The 27468-nt window shown below is 38.5% G+C and overlaps 1 protein-coding gene across 6 annotated transcripts in view; it reads left to right on the top strand.

Moving 5' to 3' along the window:
* The first annotated feature begins 1468 nt into the window (after positions 1-1468).
* Positions 1469-27468, top strand: part of LOC116265740 (uncharacterized) — a 49346-nt gene continuing 23346 nt past the window's right edge. For 4 of the 6 annotated variants that reach the window (XR_004175178.2, XR_004175179.2, XM_031646584.2 and 1 more), the window contains exons 1-5: positions 1469-1711; positions 1838-1929; positions 2339-2606; positions 2865-3208; positions 8169-8454. Coding sequence is in view for 4 of the 6 variants with exons in the window: in XM_031646584.2 (XP_031502444.1) it covers positions 1618-1711; positions 1838-1929; positions 2339-2606; positions 2865-3208; positions 8169-8454 (1084 nt within the window). In the remaining 2 variants the exon portion in view is untranslated. The remainder of the gene's footprint in view (positions 1712-1837; positions 1930-2338; positions 2607-2864; positions 3209-8168; positions 8455-27468) is intronic. The other 2 variants (XM_031646585.2, XM_050080775.1) reach the window with 2 other exon arrangements.

The raw sequence follows: 27468 nt of genomic DNA, 5'->3' as shown, positions 1-27468 counted from the left end.
ATGGGTTTTTAAACCCATTGAAAGAAATTATCTTTAGACCCCTGAATGTTTAGAATAATTTCAAATAAATCCATAATACTTTTAAAAGAATTACTCAATGCTCCAACAGTTTTTATAAAATTTAGAAAACTTATTACATCCAAACCGTTCCAATTTCTTTCCACGCATGCTTGTCAAACACTTGACATTTATTCCAAGTAAACTCATTGTAAGAAAGCAAACAAGAAGGAGAAATGGGAAGTGGTATCTTCATCCCATTTCCCCAATTCTAGAATCAAAATTCTGGAATGCCAATTCCAGTTTATTGATTTTGAGGGAGCAAACTATACCTAGAATTAGTCCCGTAGATATTTTACCCTTGGAGGCAGTGTTGAAATCTCTTGAAAATCATCAATATGCAAACTTGTATATTCAATGCGGCAATATGGAATCTAATATTGCGATGAGTACACTGTGGCGTAGCAATCTCTTTTGGGTATACCTTATCTCCCTATCGCCTGACATGCTACACAAAGTTTTCAACTTGATGATGATCAATCAGCTAGGTTCATATTTTAGAACAAGGTGTAAAATAGATAGTCTAATCGTTTAGAAATCTAAGGAACAATTAAGTTACAGAATTACTTAGAGCCACTAGAATTAATTATATTTGTTCGAAGGAGAATTTTGCTGAACATTTCACAAAGGGAATTCAGAGAGATATGGTTCAAAAACCATAATCTCGAAGTTTACATCCAAGTGTTTGAGTTCGGCGGAAGAGCAAGCAACTAGAATGAGTGACGAACATGAAACCATAACCATGTTTGAATCAGTGGTGGCCTCAGAAATCTCGCCAAGAAGAATTCATATGTAAATAATTAAAAATTTATGAAATTTTTATATGCTAAGTAAATTTTGTAGGTTAGTGTGGGCCATTGCTTACACCAATGACAAATGTAGCTTAGCCACCAATGACAAATGTAGCTTAGCCACTGCTTTCAATGGTCATGCGGGCATCATATGAATAAAAAATTAAAATTAGAGAATCAAATTAATAACTAGACTTTAATCAAAATCGGCTCGTTAATTTGACCAACTAGCCTATGCCACTTAATAAATAAAAATGTAAATAAAAATATAAATTTAAAAGACATTTATGCAGACAATTTGTATCAAATTCTTGTCCTTTGTTTTCTTTTTAATTTTTGGAATTTGGGCATGTTTTTATAGTAATCAATTAAATGATATTATAATTAGTTTTGAAAATAAACATATGTATATTTTATGATTACTTGTTTCTACGGGTATTGTCTCGTCAGACGTATCGTTTCTTCAATTGGCTTTGCATGCCGTCCCTTGTGTCCGTACGACTTAGGAAGCGTCACAACACCACCACCGTCAAATTATGTAAGATGGACGGTGGCGATGGGGGCGGGACGAAGCTCAGAGGAAGAGGAACGAGCGTTTCAGAAGATAAAAGGAGTTCGAAGTTGGACCTGGTTCCTGGTTCCCGGCTCTCTCTCTCTACTCGTTTCTCCTTCTTCTTTGTTTGAGCTCCTTGTGGCTTGTGGCGCCCATTTTCTATCTACTTTCTGATAATCTCGAGGGCCTTTGGCTTTCCCTTCCAGTTCATCTCTCATGGCGGCCGAGCTCTTGTCTTACGGGAACCATCAGTTGAGTTCCATTGCCTGGCTTCGCAAATTTCAGGCGTCGTCTCGTGCTCGGCTCCCAGGTATCAGTGTTTCTCCTGTAGCTTTCTTTCCATCCTTAGCTTCTTTGACTATGTCGATGTTTGGTTCCCTCTGCTGTTTCTTCTGATTGTAATGGAGCCTCCGCCTTTTTGTGGCAACTGACACAGTGACACAGAGACTCAGCTGCGGCCGCTTCGGCGTTCCACGTCGTCATCTGCGGGCGCAACTATGGGAGAATGCGGTATCATGCCCTCCTCAGGTTCTCCTTTTCTCGCAACCCAGTGTGCTACTGTATCTGAAATAGAATCTGTTTATTTGATGTTTAATATCAAAAGGTAAAGTAATTAACTAAAACAAAAAATTCGGGGAGAAAAGTTTCGAACGGGTCTAGGTCGCCTCTGTTTCTCGATTGTTTGCCAGCTTGTGATAAGCAACCTTTTGGAAATGTTGGTATTTTTGCTTGCATTTCATGTCAAGAACAATCAACATGCAGTTTGGTTTTTCTATGCGTTTCTTCGTCCATATATAAAATTAACTTGTCTTTCTCTGGAACAGAATTTTCTGCTTTCCTTAATGGCCGGTTGCTGTATCTACGATCTATCTTGTATTGGGAATCCTGAACAGCTTTGACCTCTAAAATTTCTCCCCCATTGTTTGTCAAACTTTAGGATAACGTGTGGAATGCTGAAGAAAGCTACTCTAACCTGCAAGTACAGACGCTCAGAAATTTCCCGAAGGAGCAACTTCATGGGAAAGTCGTGTTGGTACGATTTGATTCCAGAATTCTGTTGAACGAATCACAAGCTTCTAACTTTCCAACAGATAAAGCCTGCTTTACAATCAACTATTTACATCGCGCTGGGGCCAAGGTTATATTAACCAGTTCTTGGGACCACAACGAAGGTTCCAGGATTTTATCGGATGAATCTGCCGCAGGTTAGTCACATCATGCAAATATGTAAATCTATTAGCTAATTAGGAATTGCTTGGTTGCAACGCCTATTGGTGTGTTATTTGCTTGCTTTCTAAGCATATATACTTTGTGGGAAACCAAAATATGACATAATAATTGAAGCTCAAATTTGTATAAAGGAAGCCAATTATTGTACAATAGAAAAGATAATTCCTATTCATGTACGATTTCAATTTGCATATTTTATCAAGGCTAAATGATTTTGGAACTTTTCTTTTCAGATTATTTATCTGAGCTTTTGCAACTTAGAGTCACCGCGGCTAGCTGCATTTGTGGTGGCATTCATTTGCAAATGGATGGACAGGGATCTGGTGATATTCTTTTAATTCAGAACCTTAAAAATCATAAAGAAGAATTTGCCAATTGTTCCACCTTTGCTAGAAGACTGTCAATGGGTGTTGACATCTTTGTGAATGATACTTTATCCCAGTCTCATAGGATACTAGCATCAACAGTTGGTGTGGCACGCTTCACCTATGCCTCAATAGCTGGTTTTCATTTTGAAGAAGAACTATCTGTATTAATGAAGGCGATGAAACCACCACACCGACCATATATTGCAGTTGTATGGTACAAGACAGAGCTGGATATCTTTGCACTTTATCAGTTCCAAATGTTGCACTTCTTATTTGGCAGAAGTTTTGGTCTATCTTCATATTACCTGTATCTTTGATGGTGTGGTTTAGCTTTGCATATTGTTTGTTGGCAGTCTCATTTACCTGATTTCTTGACAATGATCATGCATTTTTCATCAAAGAATACCATCTCGTAAGTGTTTTCTACCTGCCTTCTGTTTTCTCTTTTGAATCAACTAACTTTTGAAATTTTTGAAAAGAAAATCATTTAGGAGTGTGATATTTTTAAGTACTTGTGGAACTCATTATGACTAACTTAGCCGAGAACTTAAATAATTACTTTTCTAGGTTTAATCTTGTGGACTGTTATATTGGTGTATTTATGGAACTCTATTCCTATTAGATGGCAAACCTGGCAAATGGACTTGGGAATCATTTGAGTTGACTTGGATTGCCAATTTGCCAAGGGCTTGGTCAAGGGTCAAGTATTGACCCAAATATAATAAAATCCAAAAGGACTCGGGTTTGGATTGGCTGGATCGGTTGAATCTGCTTAGTATGACCAGATTCTTGACTGTTTCTTTATGGCACTGTCTTTAACCATTAGTCAAAATAACCAAGAAATAAAAATTGTAGTTGTTTATTAGAAAGAACTAATCTAACACATTGTTAGTTATTATTTTGTGGTTTTATTTATAAACTATACTCATTTGCTTGTATTTTTACTTGATAGTTACTTGTTTTTTCAAAAACAAATTATTGGATGATGGGAAAAACGAAATGGAGTGAAGCAGGAGGCCTGTATGGCAATTCCTATCTCCTAACTACTTCTAAAGATGATACACCTTTGACAATGCTCAGCTGCAGAAAGACGTGCAATGTCCCTGGCATTATTATCAGCCTTTGTAGAGAACTTTCCCCATTTTCTTTTAGCATCATGCTTTATGTTTTCTCGGATTGTGTCAACCTAGTGCTTGGCTTTCATTTTGTAAGTAAACCGGAGATAGATAAAAATCTATATTTCCCAGGCCAAATGCAACAGATCTCTTTCAACAAGAACAAGATATAAATACAAATCTATATATCCAGCAGATAACTGACAGAAAAAGTCTAGTTGAATCAGAAATGCCTTTTATTAATCTCAGCAAACTGCTCCAAATAAGCAACCTTCACAAATGAATTTAGTTACATAATTTAAAGAAGGAGGAGGAAGAGCCATTGGAGTCCTAGAAATCTAGCCGTTGGAGAGTCCAGTGGCTAGCACAACTCAGATATCAGCTGCAACCAGTAAAAATAAAATTACAAAAAAAAGAAAAACAAAATACATGAGGAAAATGAAGAAAATGAAACATATAACAGAAGTATATATACATCCTAATCGTAACCCCCTCCTTAATCTTACGGGAGGTCATCAAAAGTTTGCTAAGAAGAAAGGAAAAACGTGGAGCTCCAAGTCCTTTGGTGAAGAAGTCCGCAAGTTGAAAATTTTGGTGAAACATAGGGCAGCTCAATAGTTTTTCTAAAGAACTTCTCTCGAACAAAATGGCAATCCATTTCGATATGCTTAGTTCTTTCACAAAACATATGACTGCTTGCTATATAGATTGCACTTTTGTTGTTACAACATAATTTGGATTTTTCTTTGATAATTATTTCCTTATCCTTGATTAGACTTTTTAGCCAAAAAATCTCTATAGTAGTTGTTGCCATGGCATGATATTATGCTTCAGTGGATGATAATGGATTTTTTTGTTGGTTTTTACACCTCCAAGAGATCAACGAAGAACCTAAGAAAACACAAAAACCAGTAGTAGAGTGACATTGGGGTCTCCATCCTAATCAACATCAGTTTGGTGAAACATAGGGCAGCTCAATAGTTTTTCTAAAGAACTTCTCTCAAACAAAAGAGCAATCCATTTCAATATGCTTAGTTCTTTTACAAAACGTATGACTGCTTGTTATATAGATTGCATTTTTGTTGTTACAACATAATTTGGATTGTTCTTTGATAATTATTTCCCTATCCTTGATTAGATTTTTTTAGCCAAAAAATCTCTGTAGTGGTTGTTGCCATGGCATGATATTATGCTTCAGTGGATGACAATGAAATTTTCTGTTTTTTACACTTCCAAGAGATTAACGAAGAACCTAAGAAAACACTAAAACCAGTAGTGGAGTGACATTGGGGTCTCCATCCCAATCAACATCAGTTTGGTGAAGCATAGGGCAGCTCAATAGTTTTTCCAAAGAACTTCTCTCGAACAAAATGGCAATCCATTTCAATATGCTTAGTTCTTTCATTATGACTGCTTGCTATATAGATTGCACTTTTGTTGTTACAACATAATTTGGATTGTTCTTTGATAATTATTTCCCTATCCTTGATTAGATTTTTTTAGCCAAAAAATCTCTGTAGTGGTTGTTGCCATGGCATGATATTATGCTTCAGTGGATGATAATGAAATTTTCTGTTGTTTTTTACACCTCCAAGAGATCAACGAAGAGCCTAAGAAAACACAAAAACCAGTAGTGGAGTGACATTGGGGTCTCCATCCCAATCAACATTAGTTTGGTGAAACATAGGGCAGCTCAATAATTTTTCTAAAGAACTTCTCTTGAACATAATGACAATCCATTTCAATATGCTTAGTTCTTTCACAAAACGTATGACTGCTTGCTATATAGATTGCACCTTTGCTGTTACAACATAATTTGGATTGTTCTTTGATAATTATTTCCCTATCCTTGATTAGATTTTTTTAGCCAAAAAATCTCTGTAGTGGTTGTTGCCATGGCATGATATTATGCTTCAGTGGATGATAATGAAATTTTCTGTTGTTTTTTATACACCTCCAAGAGATCAACGAAGAACCTAAGAAAACAAAAAAAACCAGTAGTGGAGTGACATTGGGGTCTCCATCCCAATCAACATGAGTTTGGTGAAACATAGGGCAGCTCAATAGTTTTTCTAAAGAACTTCTCTTGAACAAAATGACAATCCATTTCAATATGCCTAGTTCTTTCACAAAACGTATGACTGCTTGCTATATAGATTGCCCTTTTGTTGTTACAACATAATTTGTATTGTTCTTTGATAATTATATCCCTATCCTTGATTAGATTTTTTACCTAAAAAATCTCTGTAGTGGTTGTTGCCATGGCATGATGTTATGCTTCAGTGGATGATAGTGAAATTTTCTGTTGTTTTTTACACCTCCAAGATATCAACGAAGAACCTATGAAAACACAAAAACTAGTAGTGGAGTGACATTTGGGTCTCCAACCCAATTAACATCAATGTAAGCAATTAATTCTAGGGAAGGGATGAAGACAAGAAGACTCCCTTATTGATTGTGTTTTTTATATGCCAAACAATTCTCATGACATCTCCAATATGAACAATGGTGCACACATGTTAAAATTGATTGGCAACATGTACAACATGAGCTATATTAGGTCTAGTGGTGGTTAAGTATGACAGTGCCTCAGCAAGTTGTTGATACAGTGTTGGATTTTCACAACGTTCTTCGTCATTAATTTTTATCTTTACTCCAAAACTTTAGGTGTTTCTACAATCTTGTCATCTATAAATCCAGACCTGTTTACAATTTTTGCAACAAACTTCATCTATGATAACAAATACCTTCTTGTGAACAGCACACTAATATTCCAAGAAGATAGGCTAGATATCCCAAGTTTGACATATCAAATTCTTCTTTTAAAAACTTTTTAAGGTCACTTACCCCTTTCTTATCAGTACCAGTTATGATCATATCGTCTACATAGAGAAGTAAAATCACAACTTCCCCCATAATATGTGTTTTGGCAAAAAGTGTTGTGTCAGAGTAGCATGATCTAAGCTTTTGTTTTTTCATGACTCTCAAATCTACTATACCATGCTTTAGGAGCCCGTTTGAGACCATAGAGGGTCTTTTTTAAAAGAAGTACTTTGCCATTAGGCATTTCAAACCTAGGAGGAGGATGCATATAAACTTCTTTCATCTGATTCACTATTTAAAAAAGCATTTTTAACATCCATAAATCATTCTTTTCAAAATACTAATTTTGTACCTATAAGGCCCTTCAGAAAGGGGCTCAAGATGGGTCAATATCAGATGGTCAAGAGTGGATAATCCTAGACTTCTCTTATGGCCAATGCATAGGTTCTCTAGAAGAAGATAGCAAATTGAGTTAATAATGGGTGATTGAATTGGATAACCAATCATTTAAAACAATTTAGCTCCTTGCCACAACTATTTTTGTTTTTCTCCCAAATGTGAAGAGAAAAATGGGAAAATAAAGAAAAAAGAAAAAGTGAAAAAAATTAGAATATTAAAAAAAATGGTAACATAAAAACATCACAGCTTTTGCATTATTTCAGAAAAAGATTTGAATATATTTTACATTTTTTTAAGGTTTATTTGAACATTTTAATAACTATTTTAAATTTTTCTGTAAGGCGTATCCCTTACTGAAAGAGGTAGGAGGCTTTGATGCCACAAGAGTGCTAGTTTTCATCTCTTATGTAGTTATGCGTTCATTGGCCTAATGCAAATTTATATAAATGCATGCCTTTAAAAATATTTTTGATTTTCAATGATATTGTTGTAGAAACAATAGATGAAGACATGATCAAGATCATATCACTTTCAAGAAAACACTGATGTGGGTGGAATTTAGTTCTCCTACCTTCTTCACTCACAGTTTACATTTCTTGTGGGATTTTGTTCATTTGGATGTCTGTTATTTTTTTCCTTTCTCTTGTCTTGCTTCTGCGATGTACTTTCTATTATTATTCTCTAGCATTGAATGACAAGCTGCAAACTTAGCTTTGATGAACATGAATGAAGTATCTAATATCCATCATTTAGTTTCATTCTTTTTCATTTAGGCTACTCTTCTTACATCTTGTAGAATATGAGATTGGATTTGCATTCTAAAATTTGACAGATTGGTGGTGGTAATCTTTCTGAGAAGAAAAAAGCTCTGCAATATCTCATTTCAAGATGCGACGTACTGGTCTTCATTGGTAGGATGGCGTTTCAGTTTATGCATGCATTAGGAATGCCTGTTCCTCCAAATCTTGTAGAATCTGGTTCAATCAAGGATGCAACAATGTTGATTCGTTTTGCACAAGAAAGAAATGTATATATTATGGTTCCAGAAGATTTTTTGTGTACGAAAGTATCCAGTCCAAACACTTTCAGTGTCATTTCATCTAACTGTTCGTTGAATGGTAAGCAAACTTTAGTATCTGCTATACTGCCGACCTCTTTTATTGTTTTGCTTTGGTTAATGTCCAATTATTGGTTGCTACACAATGTCCATGAACCAAAGCCATCTTAAGGTTTTTAATGCGTGTTATCACGTGTTGGACCCCAAGACCAGGAGTTAAACATGAGACCGTGCCAACTTTAATGAATCAAGCTAAAACTGATGTAAGCATTGTTCTAATGTATGTGTCCAGATTTATATGTTATATATATATGTGTGTGTGCGTGTGTGTATTTCATATATTAGTCAACTGATGTATGTCTTATATATATATATATATATATATATATATATTCTGGTACTTAGGATCTTTATGTAAATTTTGCTTTTCTTTATGTATTTTCCTTGTTTCTTATTTTCTGTTTTTTTTTTTTTTTGACTTTTTTGACTGACTGAGAGTTGACTAGTCTCAACGGCTAGAGTTCTAGCCATTAGAACTAGTCCAACGTCTAGTTCTAGGGCTTCTTGTGTAGTCACCCTCTATATAAAGGGTGGCTATTCACATGCTTTGTAAGGCTTTTGCGCCTGATTCTCTTCAGTCTCTAATATATCCTTTGAGCTGTTATTTCAGTCTGAGTATTGAGTTAGTTTTGGAAAACATTTTGAAGTTTACATGATATCAGAGCTATGCCTGTTTGAGAGATTTTTATGTTGAATGCTGATAAAGTTCTGCTGGAGGAACAACACATCGATTATCTTGGTACTGATCAAGTTGTCTATTGATAAGGTTTTGTCGAGTTGCTGTCTATTTCCTGCTGAAGACTGCATCTATAGTAGTTAGATTTTTGCTGGAATTCAATTTGATATATTTCTATTAAGGACGCTTCTTCCACAGACCTGAATTCTTATATCCTACACTTGGGGGCTGTGGATTATTTTTGCTGCTGGGATCATTTCTTCTTCACGTGGCCAACAAGCTTTATTTGTCCAAGTAAAAGATCTCTCCAAAGGAATTCTAAAACTGTAAGTAGATTATCTTTGTTGGCCTTATTCAGTGGATGAAAAAGTTTCCACTCTTCCTTTTCCTAAGCTTACATCAACAAACTATATCCAATGGGCTAGAACTATGGAGCATTTCATCTAGAGTAAAAAGTAAAAACCTTTGGGGACTAGTTGATGGGATGAAAATTGAACCTCAATTAGTCTTGACCAAAGTTGTTGATAGAAAGACTGAAGAATTGGATGGAACAGAAAAGGAAAATGTTGTGGCTGAGTATAATAAGAAGTGAGAAGAATGGAAGGTAGGTCATCACAAAATTATTACATGGATATTGACTTGTGTAGACAATGCTACTAGTAGGTAGATTTCAAAGTTAATGAGAATACTTAAAGAATACTCACACTATGAGGGACATGACATATATGCATAATATTTAACTCAAGATTCACAATCTCCAACAAGGAGATAGATCCATTAAAGACTATGTGGCTGAAATTAATCAATTGTAGGATAAGTTGAGCATATTTGAACCACATTGGGTTGATGCACAGGATCTTGTTTTTAAGGGAAAAGCAAATCCAATGTGATAAATTTTATAAGTTTGTCATTGGTCTAAGACCCAAATTTGATGGTGTTAAAACTTCATTGCTTCATCGTTCTAAAACACCATCTAGGAATGATGCTATTGCTGAACTTCAAATGGAGGAGAATCGACTAAACTTTGATAGAAGAAAAACTAGCATTGTTCTTGCTACATCTAGGCCGGGGGCCTACTTGAAGCCTTATTCACTTCTACATTTCAACTGATCAAATGAAGGAGGAAAGAAAAAGATTATTTGTTACCAGTTAGGAAGAAAGACATATTAAACCCAAATGTCCAAAGTTAAGAAGTGTTGACAAAAGAAGCAATGTTGCTGCTCCCATCCAAGAGAAAAAAAAAAATCAAGTGCCTTTCATCTTGATCAACCTATAAGTGCTCTCCAACCAAAACTCATTGAAGCCATTCAACACAAGGTGGAGTCTAGGCAATGGAAAGACAGCCAGATTTTTGGTTGATCCCATCGTTGGTCCGCCTTTTTCTAAAGGGAGGAAGTACACCTTCAACTTTGGGAGCTACTATTGCGTCTACTTTATCAAATCTTCTTGGATTATTGATTTGGGTGCATCTTTTCATATGACTCCATGTAGATCCCTTTTCATCGAATGCATAAAAAATAATTCATATTCCTTTGTGAAAACAGCTGATGGAGCTCCTCTTGAAATTGACTTTATTGGAAATCTTGATCAAACATTTGAATTCAAAGTTTTAAAAGTGCCCCAAGTTAGATGTATTCTTAAATTGAACTTGAATTTATTATCCGTTTCTCAAATAGCTGACCTTGGTTTTGATATAGTTTTTCTCAGAATATAAAAGTTTGATACAAGACCATTTATCCAAAAAGACGATTGGGGAAGGTTTAAGGACAAACGATCTCTGCTACATTGATTTTTTTAACTTTTTAAGACCCTCATGCAATATCATCAAGAAATGTGATATTCAAACTTAGCACCAAAGGCTTGGACATTCAAATTTAGAGAAAATGTCTCATCTTCTTTTCTTGAAAAAACATTGTAAAAAAGACTTTTTGTTGTAATGTTTGTATCAAAACAAAAATTAAGGTGTTACCTTTTGATAATAAAAATTTTGAGTGCCCAAATGCCTTTTGAATTGGTGCATTAGGTTATGTGTGAAAACCAGACCCAAATTTGATGGTATAAACACTTCAAGAGTTACACTCTTGAAGATACCAGCCACTCCAAGAAGTCAGACAAGGAGAAACCTTAAACTAGAGGTGAAAAGAACTTGTATAGAATCTCAAATGGTATATAAAAACAGGCCTAAAAGCCTACTCCAAGTAGGGGACCCAAGTCCCATATTTATGGAAGAAAAAGAAAGAAAAGAGGTTCAAGAAACTAGCTGCTGGGACTGCTTCCAACAGCTAGAAATCTAGCCGTTGGGAGCAGCCAACAACTAGCTCTCCTAGCTGATCAAAAACAGAAAAAGAAAAAGATAGAAAAATACAAAGAAATATGAGAATAGAGAACAGAAAATAAATACATAAAAAACCTATGCATATATATATATATATATATATATATATATATATATATATATATATATGTACAAATCATACATCAAACTACTAAAAGTATTTGATGTATGACAGTTAGGGGTGGGCATCGGGTTGGCCCGGCCCGCGAAGACCCGGCCCGATAATATTGTCGGGCCGGGCCGGGCCACCAAAAGTCAGGCCCGGCCCGGCCCGCCACGAAGAGGGAGACGAGACAGGAAGGGAGAGCCGGAGAGGGAGAGGAGGAGGGAGAGCGGAGAGGGAGAGGAGGAGGGAGAGGGAGACTGGGAGAGGGGGAGCAGAGAGTGAGGGGAGCGAGCGGGGGACAGAGGCGGAGAGGGAGACGGGAAGGGAGAGGGAGCAGAGAGGGAGAGGGGGAGCGGAGAGGGAGGGGAGCGAGCGGGGGACGGAGGCAGAGAGGGAGAGGGAGCAGAGAGGGAGAGGGAGCAAAGGGAGAGGGAGCAGAGAGGGAGAGGGAGAGGGAGACGAGAAGAGAGAGGGAGGGGAGCGAGCGCCGGAGGCCGCCCGACCTCCCGAGGGCGGGAGTCGGGCCGGGCCCGGCCGGGCCGCCCTATCGGGCCCAGGCCAGGTTTTCCCTGGCCCAGGCCTGGGCCCAACCGGGCCGGCCCGACGCCCAGACCTAATGACAGTGCATATAAAATACATATATGTGTACTTACATGATGTCTAAACCTTTACACATAATAGGAGCAGGTTTCTATACATCCGAATGCACTAATTCAAAAGGTGCTTTTGCAATAAAGTTCCTATTGCCAAAAGGTAAAGCCTTAATTTTAGCTTTAATACAATCATCACAAAAAATTGTTTCTTTACAATTTTCCAGCAAAAAAGGGATACAAGACTTTTTTTTTCAACTTGAATGTCCAAGTTTTTGATGCCAAATTTGAATGTCACTTATCTTGACAATGTTGCAAGTAGGGTTGAAAAGATCCAAATAATCAACATAGTAGAGATCATTTTTCCTAGAACCTTTCCCAATCGTCTTCTTGGAAAGATGGTCCAACCTTAATTTTAGCTTTAATACAATCATCACAAAAAATCGTTTCTTTACATTTTTCCTCCAAAAAAGGGATACAAGACTTTTTTTCTGAACTTGAATGTCCAAGTCTTTGATGCCAAATTTGAATGTCACTTATATTGACAATGTTGCAAGTAGGGTTGAAAAGATCCAAATAATCAACATAGTAGAGATCATTTTTCCTAGAACCTTTCCCAATCGTCTTCTTGGAAAGATGGTCCTATATCAAAAATTTATTTTGTGAGAAGACAATATCATATTCATGATTGGTTATTTGAGAAACCGACAAGAGATTTAAGTTAAGTTTGGGAATAAATCTAACTTTTTTGGTTTTTTTTGAAAACTTTTGAATTAAAATTTTGATCAATATTCTCAATACATTTGATTTCAAAAGGAGTTCCATCAGTGGTTTTAACAAAAGGGCATGATTCTTCCTTAGTGCATTCGGTAAGTAGCGAACTACAAGGGGTCATATGAAATGAAGCTCTGGAATCAAGTATCCAAGAGTACTTACTTGATGATTTAAATGCCATCGTTGCTTCGGAAATTGGAGAAGCTTCTCCTTTGAAAAGCGGTTGAAAAACATCAATGAGCTTCGGTTGGAGAGCACTTACAAGCTTGTCCAGGTCGAAGTGATTATTTTTTTCATGCATTGTCCCAGTCACACTTGTCTTTTTATCGAATTCCTTCAATTTAGGACACCTAGGTTTAGTATGTCATTCTTTTCTGCAATGAAAAGAACACTTTCATTCTTCTCTCTAGAAAGTTAAGTCTATTCTCTTCCATTTGAAGCTCCGCTATAGTCTCATTTATAGATGACCACTTTATGTCTGTAAAGGAAAGAAGTTTTGACCCCATCATATTCCGATCTAAGACTAAGAATAAATTTATAAAATTTTTCCCTTTGAATTTGTTTTTCTCTTAGTACTATGTCTCTTGAATCAAACCATTTGGGTTCAAATAAGGCTAGTTCATCTCATAATTGTTCCATCTCACCAACATACTTTTTAATAAATTTATCTCCTTGTTGGAGACTTGCAACCTTCATTTGAAGGTTGCACTTGTAGGTCACTGTTAAAATATAAATCCTTCACCAGCACGTTGAAGAGGAGTCTCTTAGGATTCCACCTCCTTGCAGAATGTGTTAAGATATTTAATGTCCTTGTAACATGTGAAGAGTCTCCTAGGATTCTATGTTGTAGTTAATATCCATGGGAAGTCTCCTAGGATTCTATGTTATAGTTAATATCCTTGTAATATGTGAAGTCTCTTAGGTTTCTATGATGTAATTAATGTCCTTGGAGCTTGTGAAATCTCCTAGGATTCTACGATTGGAGACTCTTAGAATTCTGGAAATGGGATTATAAATAGAGGCCGTGCAAACCATTTTGGCTACGGCTTCTTCTCCTTAGTTTCTTCTTGTTTTCATTCTCTCTCTCCCTCTCTCTCTCTCTCTCTCTCTCTCTCTCTCTCTCTCTCTCTCTCTCTCTCTATCTCTATCTTCCTGCGTGAGTGCTGTTTTCTGGTTACAGATATTGGTGCTAGATTTCTATCATGGTATCAGAGCGCCAGGTTACGTTATCTCTACCAAACGAAATGCCCAAACAGGTCTGATCTGGTTAGAACTCTTTTCTCATCTTGTCTCTATCCTGAATTTACTTTTCTCTTGCGCAATTCTTGTTCCTTTTTCTTCTTGCTTACCCAAGGACACATCTTGTTATATCGTGTCTTCTTTCCCTCTCATCTTCTACCTATATACCATTCCTTTCTGTTGTCATGGAAAACCTTTCGCATTCTAGCATGTCCTCAAGTTTTCTTTCTCACCTTATTACCGAAAAACTCAACCATGAGAATTATCTGATCTGGAAAAGGCAAATCATGCCTTTCATAAGAAGTCAAGGCCTCTTTGGACATCTCGATGGTTCAACAAAGGCTCCACCAATATCCGTATTACAGGAAATAAAAAATGAGGCAGGAGAAGTTATTGCTGTTCATGAAGACAACAATCCTGAACATGCTATGTGGATGAGACGTGATCAAAGTCTGGTTACGTATATTTTGTCCACTTTATCTCAACAAGTGTTACTTTCAGTTTCTGATGATTGTACTGCAGAAGAATTATGGGAAACCCTTGCTGATACCTTTTCCCAAATATCAGAAGCTCGAATTATGTACTTAAAGAAAGAATTTGAGCAAAGGTTCAACGTCTATCATGGATTATTTGGGGCGTATTAAGGCCGTCGCAGACCAACTTGCTGCCTCAGGGAATAACATTTCTGATAAGGAAAAGGTGCAAGGGAATAACATTTCTGATAAGGAAAAGGTGCAGCAAACCTTGAATGGACTTGGGCATGATTATCATGCTTTTATTACAGCTCTTGAGGTCCTTCCTGTTCTGCCTTCCTTCAACGAACTACAAGGTAAACTTCTCCAACATGAAATGAATATGAAAAGAGTCATTGAAAGGACTGATCCCAACGCATTCGTCATCCCATTCACAGGTGGGTTAGCTATGATTCTTTATCACTTGATTTTCAGTTATTCATGGCAAAAGTTGGCAAGGAGGAAGAACCTACTTCATTTGATCAAGCATCAAAATCACATCATTGGAGAAAGGCTATGAAAGAAGAAATGGATGCCTTGCATGAATGTGGAACATGGGAGGTCGTTCCGAGGCCACACGAAAAGAACGTAGTGGGCTCCAAATGGGTATACAAAATTAAATACAAACCTGACGGCAGCATAGAAAGACACAAAGCAAGGTTAGTAGCAAAAGGGTTTACACAACAATATGGAGAAGATTATGATGAGACATTCGGCCCTATGATCAAAATGGGAACAATTCGTGTGATTATATCATTGGCAGTTGAATATGGATGGAGACTACATCAAATGGACGTGAAGCATGCTTTTCTTCATGGTGATTTAAGGGAGGAAGTATATATGGAACAACCTCCAGGATACACGAAAGGAGACTCTCATGCATGGGTTTGCAAACTAAGAAAATCTATTTATGGACTTAAACAGGCCTCACGTTCGTGGTTTGACAGTTTCTCTTGCAAGATTCAAGAATGTGGTTTTCGGAGATGTCCTCTAGATCACTCTCTTTTCATTTATCGAAAGGAAAACATATTTACTTTATGTTGATGATATTGTTATCACAGGCAATTCAGAAAAACACATAGAAGAAGCTAAAGTTTTGATGATGCAAAACTTCAAAATGAAAGAGCTTGGTGATTTACGATTCTTTCTTGGAGTGAAGATTGATAGGCACAATAATCGCCTCACATTGACACAATAGAAATACACGTTGGATCTGCTGAAAAAGTCAGGTATGTCTGATTGTAAGCATGTTGGAACTCCTAGTGTTCTAAATCAAAGACTAAGTGCTCAAGATGGGGAGTTATATGAAGATCCTACGCAATATCGAAGTATTGTTGGGGCACTTCAATATCTTACATTTACTAGACCAGATATTATATATGCTGTGTGTAGAAATACGAACAAGAAGAAGAGGAAGAGAAACAATGATCACGATGTAACGTGGAAAACCCTCAACACGAGGGAGAAAAAACCACGAATGAGGAGGAGTTGGTGCCCACTAGCAGCCAGACTCTCTCTCTCTTAAGATTATCATTAACACTTAAGGATTAGGGTTACATGACTTAAGTAGAGCCCAAAACGGGCTACAAGGGGGGTCGAGTATGGATCCGGACCCGAAACACACAATCTATCAACACTCCCCCTCAAGTTGGGCATACATATCAAACATGCCCAACTTGGATACATTCCTCTCAAATGAAGCTGAAGGAAGAGCTTTCGTCAGAACATCAGCAGTTTGGTCTTCAGACTTCATGTAAGGTAAGATCAACTCTTTCGCATCAATTCTTTCCCGAATGAAGTGACGATCAATTTCAACATGCTTTGTTCTGTCGTGAAGAACAGGATTGTTGGCTAAGTTGATTGCAGACTTGTTATCACAGTACATCTTCATAGGTCCTTCAATCTATATTCCAATGTCAGTCAACAATATCTTCAACCATAATAACTCTGACACTCCCATAGCAACTGCCCTATATTCTGCCTCTGCACTGGATCTAGAGCAAACATCCTGTCTCTTGCTTCTCCATACAACAAGGTTTCCTCCCAAGTAGACACAATACCCTGTAGTGGATCGTCTGGTATCACCACAACCTGCCCAATCCGCATCAGAATAGCCCTCGATTTCCACAGTCTCTTGTTTCACATACAGGAGTCCCTTGCCAGGATTTTTCTTCAGGTAGCATAGCACTCTGTCCACAGCCTTCAGATGTGCATCGGTTGGTGCATCCATGAATTGACTCAAAACATTCACCGCAAAGGTGATATCAGGTCTCGTGAGGGTAAGATAAATCAGCTTCCCAACCAAACGTTGATATCTTCCCTTGTCTTCTTCACAGAGAGGCTCTCCATCTTTAAGACTCAACTTGTGCCCAGTGTCAAAAGGGGTAGGAGTAGGTCTACATCCCAATTTACCAGTTTCTTCCAGCAGATCTAATGTGTATTTCCTTTGGTTTAGTACAAGACCAGTACTAGACCTAGCAACCTCCATACCAAGAAAATACCTTAGCTTGCCAAGATCTTTGAGGTCGAATTCTGTAGCCAGTAACCCTTTCAGCTTGATAATCTCCTCCTCATCATCTCCAGTAACAATCATGTCATCTACGTAGACGAGCAGAAGAGTAACCCTGCTCTCCTTCTTCTTCACAAACAGAGTGTGATCTCCATTTCCTTGTTTGTATCCATGACGTATCATCACTCTTCTCAGTCGTTCAAACCACGCTCTGGGCGATTGCTTAAGGCCATACAAGGCCTTTTTCAGCTTACAACACTTTTCTGGTTCTTCATATCCTGGAGGCATATGCATATATACTTATTCTTCGAGGTCACCATTGAGGAATGCATTCTTAACATCCAGTTGATACATCTTCCACTCCTTCATCACAGCTAGGGATATAACCACTCCTTCTGTCCGAGTACCCCGTCTAGAGTAGAACTGTCCAAACAACTGAGGGCCTTCCTTCTCAATGCTATTGTCACACCTTTCCTCCTTCACAGGCACATCAACAGTATTAAGTGATTCTGCTTTCTTGTAGTCCAAAAAATCTATAAACTGAAGTTCCTGTCTCTGAGAATACTCTTCCCTGCCCACAGACTGCTCCCCCTGAAGAGGATTTACACCAAAGTAAGAGGCATGTTCCAAGAAGGTAACGTCTCTCGTAACATAAACTCGACCAGTAATAGGATCAATACATTTGTATCCTTTTTGCGTAGGGGAGTATCCAACAAAGACATCTTTGATAGACCTAGGATCAAGTTTCTTGACATTTGGACTGTGATCATGGATAAAACATACACAACCAAAAACACGAGGAGGAAGAGGAAATGGTGGACGACTGCCAGGAAGCAACGAGTGGGGAGTCCTACCATTCAAAACAAGACTGGGCATGCGGTTAATAAGATAGGCACTAGTAAGAACTGCATCACCCCAATAGTGTTTAGGAAGATTTCTCTGAAACAAAAGAGCCCTGGTGACATTAAGAAGTTGACTATTTTTCCTTTCAGCTCCCCATTTTGAGGGGGGGGGGGGTTGTAACTATAAGATGTCTCGTGAACAATCCCCCGTTGTCTAAGAAACTCCTCAACAGGCTGACACATGTACTCACGGGCATTATCGGACCTGAAAGTTTTAACATTCGCACCATATTGGGTATGCACAAGAAGAATAAATGTCTCGATGATGCGAGGAACCTCACTGCGGTCTTTTAACAAGTATATAAATGTAGCACGAGAGAAATCATCAATGAAAGTGATAAAATACTGGAAACCTTGACGGGTATGAATGCCCGAAGGTCCTCATACATCAGAGTGAATCAGGGAAAAAGCTTCATTAACACAACTAGAAGAAAGAGGGTACGAAGCCCTCACATGTTTGGCAAACTGACAAACATCACAAGAAATGGAAGACAAATCAAAGGAGGAACACAAGTATGGAAACAAATGTTTCAAAATCCCAAAAGGTAAATGCCCAAAACGTTCATGCCAGTACATAAAAGACTGAAGACAATCTTCTCTTCTCTTATCTGTCTTGCGGATCGCTGTCAACAGAGCAGTAGCCACACGTATGGGAAGACGATATAATCCATCAGAAGCTAAACCAATCCCAATCCTCTTCCCTGTCACCAAGTCCTGCAAAACACAACGATCGGCAGAGAATATAAGTTCACAATTCAATTCTTTAGTAAGTCTACTGACTGACAAGAGATTTAAAGGAAACTGAGGAACATGTAAAGCGCCCTGCACATGAAATTTGTCCAACAAGGACAGAGTGCCTTCGCCTGCCACACAGGTAGAGGAACCATCTGCAAGAGAAACACGTTCCTTTCCCGAGGACAACTTATACTCATGAAACAATTTTGGATTACCTGTCATGTGATGAGTAGCACCACTATTGACAATCCATTCCCCCACAGAAGAGTTACCTTGATTGCCAATAACTGCAAGAGCATGATTAGCTGTAGTTCCCTCTGAGGTCTCAATCTTGTTGACATCGATCCTGCCCAAATAAGCCCTTAGTTCACGAAGCTGGTCAGCAGAAATGAAGACTTTTTCTCCACTGGATGCTTGCACCTCAGACACAGCCGTTCTCCCAATCGAAGATCTCCCTTTGTTTCCCTTCTTTTCTGGATGAAGATCCCAGCAATAATCCACGGTGTGACCTGTCTTCTTGCAGTGAGTGCACCGGCGAAGAGATCTAGACGGGCCACCAGGATACACAACCATAGACAAGGAGGATACAAAACATTTGTAGTCAGTGCTCAATCTAGAATAAGATACAAAGTTACCAATAGGGTGTTGGGTACATGACCTGACACCATTTCTCAGGGCAATGGGAAGATCATCCTTTTCATTTTCTGTCTGACTTTCTCTCTCAACAGGTTGCTTTTGAGCATGACTTGGGTCATCCAAGGAAGAAGTAGGATTGGGATTCAGAGTGGACTTCTTACCATCAATCACCTTGTCAGTACAAACTCTTCTCCTAGAATACACCTGCCCAATCAGATGATTGCATTCTTTTTCTGTCTCCATATAACTCTCCCTCCTTTCCCTGTTCATGTACCTCAATAGACGTCCTATCTTTTTTCCAAGCACTTCGACAAATGGATTCTCTTCGCGCCTGTAATCCAGAAAATCTGGAAACTGAATTTCCTAACTTGGAGAATACTCTTCCTTAGACATTGACTTCTCCCCCTGAAGAGAATTCTCACCAAAATAAGAGACATGTTTCAAGAATGTGACATCCTTGGTAATGTGAACTCGACCAGTGATGGGATCTAGACATTTATACCCCTTTTGAGTAGGAGAATACCCAAGAAATATTCCCTTAATTGATTTGGGGTCAAGTTTTTTCACATTCGGGCTGTGATTATGAATGAAACACACACATCCAAAGACCCGAGGAGGGAGGTGAAAAGGTTGGCTACTCCCTGGAAGCATGGAGTAGGGTGTACGACCATTTAGCACTCGACTAGGCATACGATTAATCAAATAGGCACTAGTGATGACTGCATCTCCCCAATAATATTTTGGAAGATTCCTTTGGAATAGTAAAGCTCTGGTGACATTTAGTAACTGACGGTTTTTTCTCTCAGCAACTCCATTTTGAGGAGGTGTATAACTATATGATGTCTCATGAACAATCCCCCTCTTTTGAAGGAATTCCTCGACAGTGAAACACATATACTCACGAGCATTATCAGACCGAAATGTCTTGACAGACTCACCATACTGGTTTTCCACTAGGAGGATGAAGGTTTCTATAATATGAGGCACTTCGCTACGGTCTTTCAACATATAAACAAAAGTACACCTTGAATAGTCATCTATGAAAGTCATAAAGTACTGAAAACCACCACGAGAATGAATGCCTGAAGGCCCCCACACATTAAAATGAATGAAGGAGAAAGCTTTATTAGCACGACTATTTGAAATTGGATACGAAGCTCTAACATGCTTCGCAAACTGACACACATCACAAGATAACATGAAAATGTTTAAACTGGAACATAATTCAGGGAACAATTGTTTCAAAATCCCAAAAGGGAGATGACCAAGGCGTTCATGCCAATACAAAAATAATTGACGACACTCTTCCTTCTTCTTCTCTGTCCTGCTGACTGCTGACATAAGGGCTGTGGCAACGCGTATAGGAAGCCGATATAATCCATCAGACACCAAACCAATCCCAATCTTCTTCCCTGTCACCAAGTCCTGCAAAACACAACGGTTTTCAGAAAATATAAGTTCACAGTTGAGTTCCTTGGTAATCTTGCTAACAGATAAAAGATTTAAGGGAAGATGGGGAACATGCAAGGCACCATGCACTAAAAAATTATTCAACAAAGAAAGACTCCCTTTCCCTGCCACAGAGGTAAAGGAGCCATCGGCAAGGGACACACGTTCCTTTCCCGATGATAGCTTGTAGTCATGAAAGAGTTTGGGTTTGCCAGTCATGTGATGAGCGGCACCGCTATCAACAATCCACTCTCCCATGCAAGAAGTACCTTGTTCACCTGAAACAGCCAGTGCCTGATTGACCTTCACCTCATCTGACGTGTCTACCTGACCAACATCAATCTGGCTCAAATATGCTCGCAGCTCACGAATCTGTTCTGCAGAAATAGAAACTTTAGTATCACTAGGATTTGTTGCATTCGAAACAGGCTTCTTCCCACCAGAAGACCTCCCCCTACTATTCTTAATCTCTGGATGCAGGTCCCAACAAAAGTCCATAGTATGACCAAGTTTTTTGTAGTGTGTACATTTACGGGAAGAACGGGTAGTTCCCACAGAGGCACGGCTAACGAAGGCAGACCGTTCATTGTGAGACATGAGATCCCCCTTTCTCCCACTTATGACCAGCCTCCTCTGCTTTTCAGCTTCAACACGAGAATAAACATCTTCAATACTGAATGATTCCTCAGAGTTAAGAATCCGACTCCTTATATTCTTGAATTCATCGTTCAGTCCAGCTAAGAAAAGGAATACCCTATTCTCCCACTCCTTGGCCATATTCTGCATCTGGTCTTGGGCACAACTCTATGTAACATCAGAATGGTAGTCAAAGTCCTCCCACTTAGATTTTAATGCTGCGTAGAAATCAGTGACCGAGAGATCCCCTTGTCGCAGGGCATACACATCCTTCATTAGTTGATACACACGAACTTTTCTTTTCTTTTGACCATACATCTGTTCCAAACTAATCCACGTATCCCTCGCAGTCTTCTTACGAAGAATGAGGGGTTGAATATCCGAAGACACCGAATTAACAATGCAAGTTTTTACCTTGTTGTCCTCAAGAAACCATGTATCCCAAGCCATACTATCCACAACAGGTTCGACCTTTCTCCCATTCACATAGGCAATTCGCCCTCGACCAGCGATCCCCATAGTAATTGCAGCAGACCATCGTAGATAATTTTTCTTGGTAAGTCGAATGGTGGTAACTTGAACCGGTACATTATCAGTTCTCACGGTCCCAACATCAGGCTGATCGATATGGACTGTGGAGGAGGAAGACGAGTCGGCCATGACCATCAACTAAAAACGGCCGACTAACAGAGGCACACAACAGTGGCAACCCCTGAGAATGGCACACCTGAGAGTCACCGATAGCAAGGATCAAGTCGGGCGACTCAAAGGGCAGTAGATGATGCAGAGACGCTGGGATCTGGTCGGACAGTGCTGGAGCCTGGTCGGGTGACGCTGGAGCGATCAACGGTGCTGGGAAAAAACAACGATGGCGCTGGAGCAAAACGACGACACAACTAGGGCACGAGCGGCAGAGGGCAGCGGCGGTAGAGGAGCAGAGGGCAGCGGCAGATACGGGCGACGTAGAGGGTCTCAGACGATGCAGCCGGGCGGCAGCGGAGGAGCAGTGGCGGCAGCAACAGCAAGTAGTTCAGGGTTGGAAATTCACAACCCTAAAAAAAAATTTTCCAAGCTGGTTGGCTCTGATACCATGTAGAAATAATAGACACACAAGAACCGAAGATCGAACACAGATGTAACGTGGAAAACCCTCAACTAGAGGGAAAAAGCTACGGGTGAGGAGGTCTGGTGCCCACTAGCCGCTAGACTCTCTCTCTCTTAGAAACTTCATTTACTTACAAGATTAGGGTTTACAATGGTATAAGTATGCCCAAACTAGGACACAATGGATCGGGTCTAGACCCGGACCCATACATCAAGATCCGTCAACAAATTTAAACAATTCCTAAAAGACAACGACATCGTACATTAAAAATCCTGCCCAAAGACTCCACAACAAAATGGAGTTGCTGAACAAAAATATAGACACATTATTGAAATCGCAAGAGAACTTTTATCAAAAAATGTTCCTAAAAATTTTTGGGTTGAAGCTGTTCTAACGTCAACCTACTTGATTCATATAATGCCTACCAAAATCTTGAAACATATCTCTCCATTTGAAAGATTATCGAATATTAAGCTAAATTATAATAACTAAAAGTTTTTGGCTGCAAATGTAATGTTTTAAGTGACAAAGAGATGAACTTTCCTCAAATGCCATTAATTGTGTGTTTGTTAGATACTCGGAAATAGAAAAGGGTTATAGATGTTATGATATTGAAAGAAATAAAGTCTATGTTACTAGAAATCTAGCCATTGGAGCTGCCCAATGGCTAGCTCTTTTTTTTCCTTCTTTCTTTCTTTCTTCTATAAATAATGGACTTGGGTCCTTTGCTTAGTATGGGCTTTAAGGCCTGATTTTGTATGTTATTTGAGACTGAATACAAGTTTGTCACCTTTAGTTTGAAGTTTCTGTGTGTGATTTCTTGGAGTGGCTGTTATCTTCAAGAGTGTGACTCTTGAAGTGTTTTTATCATCAAGTTCAGGCTTGATTTACATGGTATTAGAGGAGTGGTTTGACTCTTCATTTGACGATTTTCATAGTCTTGAAAAATCAGTCCTTGCTGCGTATTCATAATTGCGCACTGTCTGATGGAAGTATTGGTTGTTTTTTTTCCCAAAGAGGAGCTGTCTTCTTGCTGATTTTGGTATCTGTTTTTCGTGGATATCTTGCTGACTTTTGTCGCTATTTTTGGTGCTGTCACAAGCTTCTATCTTGCTAAATTTTGTGGCTGATTTCGTGAACTGTTTGGCTACTGCCTCAAGCTCTCTTGTTGCTGTTTTTGTGGCTGATTTCATCTTAGTGCTACCTCAACAACTTAACTACATTTATACATGGTACACATCATAGATGAAAGAACTACTTCCATTCCTCTCCTTAAGCTTACTTCATCTAATTATGTTCAATAAGCAAGAACTATGGAACACTTCATTAGAAGTAAAAGATTGTGGGGACTTGTTGATGGGTCTGAAAGTGAGCCGCAATTAGTCTTAACCAAAGCCATAGATGGAAAAACCCATGAACTAGATGAAATAAAAAAAGATAAGGTTGTGAATGAATATGTGAAAAAATGAGAAGAATGAAAGATACGACACCACAAAATCATTACATGGATTATTGCTTGTGTTGATATTACAATTGTGAGTCAAATATCTAAACATAACTTTGCTCATGAAACTTGAGAATTCCTCAGGAAAACCCATACTATAAAGAATGCAACTTACATGTGCAACCATCAAATGAATATTGCATGTCTCCAACAAGAAGATAAATCTCTTAAGGAGTATATTGAAGAAATCGAACAATTATGAGAAATGGAACAATTATGAAATGAACCAGCCTCATTTGAACCCAAATGATTTGATCCAAGCAACATAGTGCTAAGAGAAAAACCAATTCAAAGGGAGAAATTTAAAAATTTATTCTTGGTCTTAGATAGGAATACGATAAGGTTAAATCTTCTTTACTTCATAGATATAAAGTGCCATCCATGAATGAGACTATACCAGAGCTTCAAATGGAAGAGAATAAACTTAACTTTTCTAGAGAGAAGAATGAAATTGTTAAGAATAAAAGTGTTCTTGCCACCTCAAGTCCCGGTGCTCATATGAAAACCTATAGGCCTCCTCATTTCAATCGAAATTATGAGGATAACAACAAAAAGATCATATGTTTTCATTGCTGAGAAGGACATATTAAACCTAAGTATCTTAAATTGATGAAATTTGATAAGAAGACAAGTGTGGCTGGGGTAATTCATGAAGAAAGTAAATAATACAATCACTTCAAATCAGACAAGCTTGTAAGTTTCTCCAACCAAAGCTCATTGATGGTCTTCAACCGCTTTTCAAAGGAGGAGCTTCTCCAATTTCTGAAGTAACAGTGACATCTACGTTATCAAGTAAGTATTCTTCGATACTTGATTTTGGAGCTTCATTTCATATGATTCCTTGTAGTTCACTACTTACCAAATATACTTACGAAGAGTCATGCCCTTTTGTTAAAACCGCCAATGGAACTCCTCTTGAAATCAAATGTATTGGAAATATTGATCAAAATTTTAATTTAAAAGTTTTCAAAATACCAAAAATAAAGATTTATTCCCAAACTTAACTTGAATCTCTTATCGGTTTCTCAAATAACCGACCATGGATGTAATATTGTCTTCTCACAAAATAATTTTTTGATACAAAATCATCTTTCCAAGAAGACGATTGGGGATGATGGTTCTAGGAAAAATCATTTCTACTATGTTGATTATTTGGATCTTTCCAACCTACTTGCAACATTGTCAAAAAAAGCAACTTTCAAATTTGACATGGGAAAAATGTCTTGTGTCCCAATTTTGGAGGATAAATATAAAGAAACAATTTCTTGTGATTACTGTATTAAAGCCAAAAAGGCTTTACCTTTACGCAATAGAAGCTTGGTTGCAAAAGCACCCCTTGAATTAGTGCATTTGGATGTATGGAAACCCGCTCTTATTATGTCTAAAGGCGGTTTGTTATATTATATTGTTTTTGTGGATAATAACTTTCAAATTTGGCATCAAAGACTTGGACACTTAAGTTTAGGAAAAATGTCTTGTATATCCCATTTTTGGAGGATAAATATAAGGAAATGATTTCTTGTGATTATTGTATTAAAGCCAAAATTAAGGTTTTACCTTTTGACAATAGAAGCTTTGTTGCAAAAACACCCTTTGAATTAGTGCATTTGGATGTATGGGGACCCGCTGCTATTATGTCTAAAGTTGGTTTGCTATTGTTACGGCCAGAGAGAGAGAAACCAAAAGAATTGTCATTAACGTAACCCTAATTTCAAGTTAAAGAGATTAGGGCTGGCGGTACATCATTTACAATATTAGTCCAAGCAACATTAGATAATATTCAAAGACCTATACTCTTAACTTTCTAATATTGCAGAAACACTCTAGTTGACTGTTTAGAATATCTAACACTCCTCTTCAAGTTGGAGCATATATATCAATCATGCTCAGCTTGTTACAACCTCTCAAGAAGTCACCTATGGGGAGAGCCTTGGTAAAAATATCAACAGCCTGATCTTCTGAGGAGACATGAACCATGCTAATAGCACCTTCTTGTACTAGGTCTTGAACATAGTGATAATCCACTTCAATGTACTTCGTCCTCTCATGGAAGACAAGGTTGTTTGCGATATAGGTTGCTGCCCTGTTATCACAATATATTTTCATTGGGAGATTCACTGAAATGCTCAACATTTCAGCTGCAGTTTGAGCCATAGCCCTACATTCAGACTTAGCACTAGATCGAGCTACCACATTCTGTTTCTTGCTCTACCACATTTTGGGGTGATGCCATACTCACTGCATGTTACCTAGTTAACCGTCTTCCATCCTCGTCCATTGGCAATCAAATTCCTATTCAAGTTCTCTATCCAGATAGACTCTTGTTTTCCTTTCCACCCAAAGTCTTTGGTGTACTTGCTTTGTTCACATCCTTGGTACTAATAGGGACAAACTTGGGGCACAATCGATTAAATGTATTTTCATTGGTTATCCAAAACACCAAAAGGGTTATGTCTATTTTGACTCTCACACTCATAAGCAGTACATGAGTGCAGATGTTACATTCTTTGAGTCACGTCCTTATTTCAAGTCCACTCCATCACTATCAGACAAGTCGGTCTCTATTCCTTTACCTATAGCACCAATTCCCTTGCAGTCTATTCCGTGTGCTACTGATTCACCCCCTAGTGTCAACAGATTTTATGATCCCCCACTGGTATACACCCACCGACATGCTTCTGCTCATGACTGCCCACCAGTTGCTTCTCAGGATGTAAGTATACCTGACCTCATTGCTCCTCCTCCACAGGATGCTTCTGAAATATCATTGGATTTACCGATTGCCTTGCGCAAAGGCAAACGACAGTGTACTCTGCATCCTATATCTCAATTTGTTTCTACTGACAATATTGGTGGTAGCTTACAATAGTTTGTGTCAGCCTTGTCAGTGCATTCAATTCCTTCTAGTCACCACCAGACATTACTTGACCCGAAGTGGCGGCAAGCTATGCAGGATGAGATGGAGACACTACTGCAACGTGGGACATGGGAATTTGTTGATCCCCCTTTTGGGTGTGATGTCGTGGGCTCCAAATGGGTTTTTACCATAAAATATTTATCTAATGGCTCAGTAGAACGCTACAAAGCTCGTTTGGTCGCAGAAGGGTATACTCAAACTTATGGTGTCGATTTCTTTGAGACTTTTTCTCATGTGGTCAAGATGGGCACCATACGTCTTATTGTGTCAGTTGTTGTACATTATGATTGGCCCTTATATCAGTTGGATGTCAAAAATGCTTTCTTGTATGGGGATCTTGATGAGACAGTTTATATGCAGCAGTCTCCTGGCTTTGAACGTGAGGGGGGA

The sequence above is a fragment of the Nymphaea colorata genome, chromosome 12 (assembly GCF_008831285.2).
Source record: "Nymphaea colorata isolate Beijing-Zhang1983 chromosome 12, ASM883128v2, whole genome shotgun sequence".
In the NCBI taxonomy this organism is placed as follows: domain Eukaryota; kingdom Viridiplantae; phylum Streptophyta; class Magnoliopsida; order Nymphaeales; family Nymphaeaceae; genus Nymphaea; species Nymphaea colorata.
The sequence above is the reverse complement of the archived record's forward strand: the minus strand, read 5'-3'. Positions and strand labels throughout refer to the sequence as shown.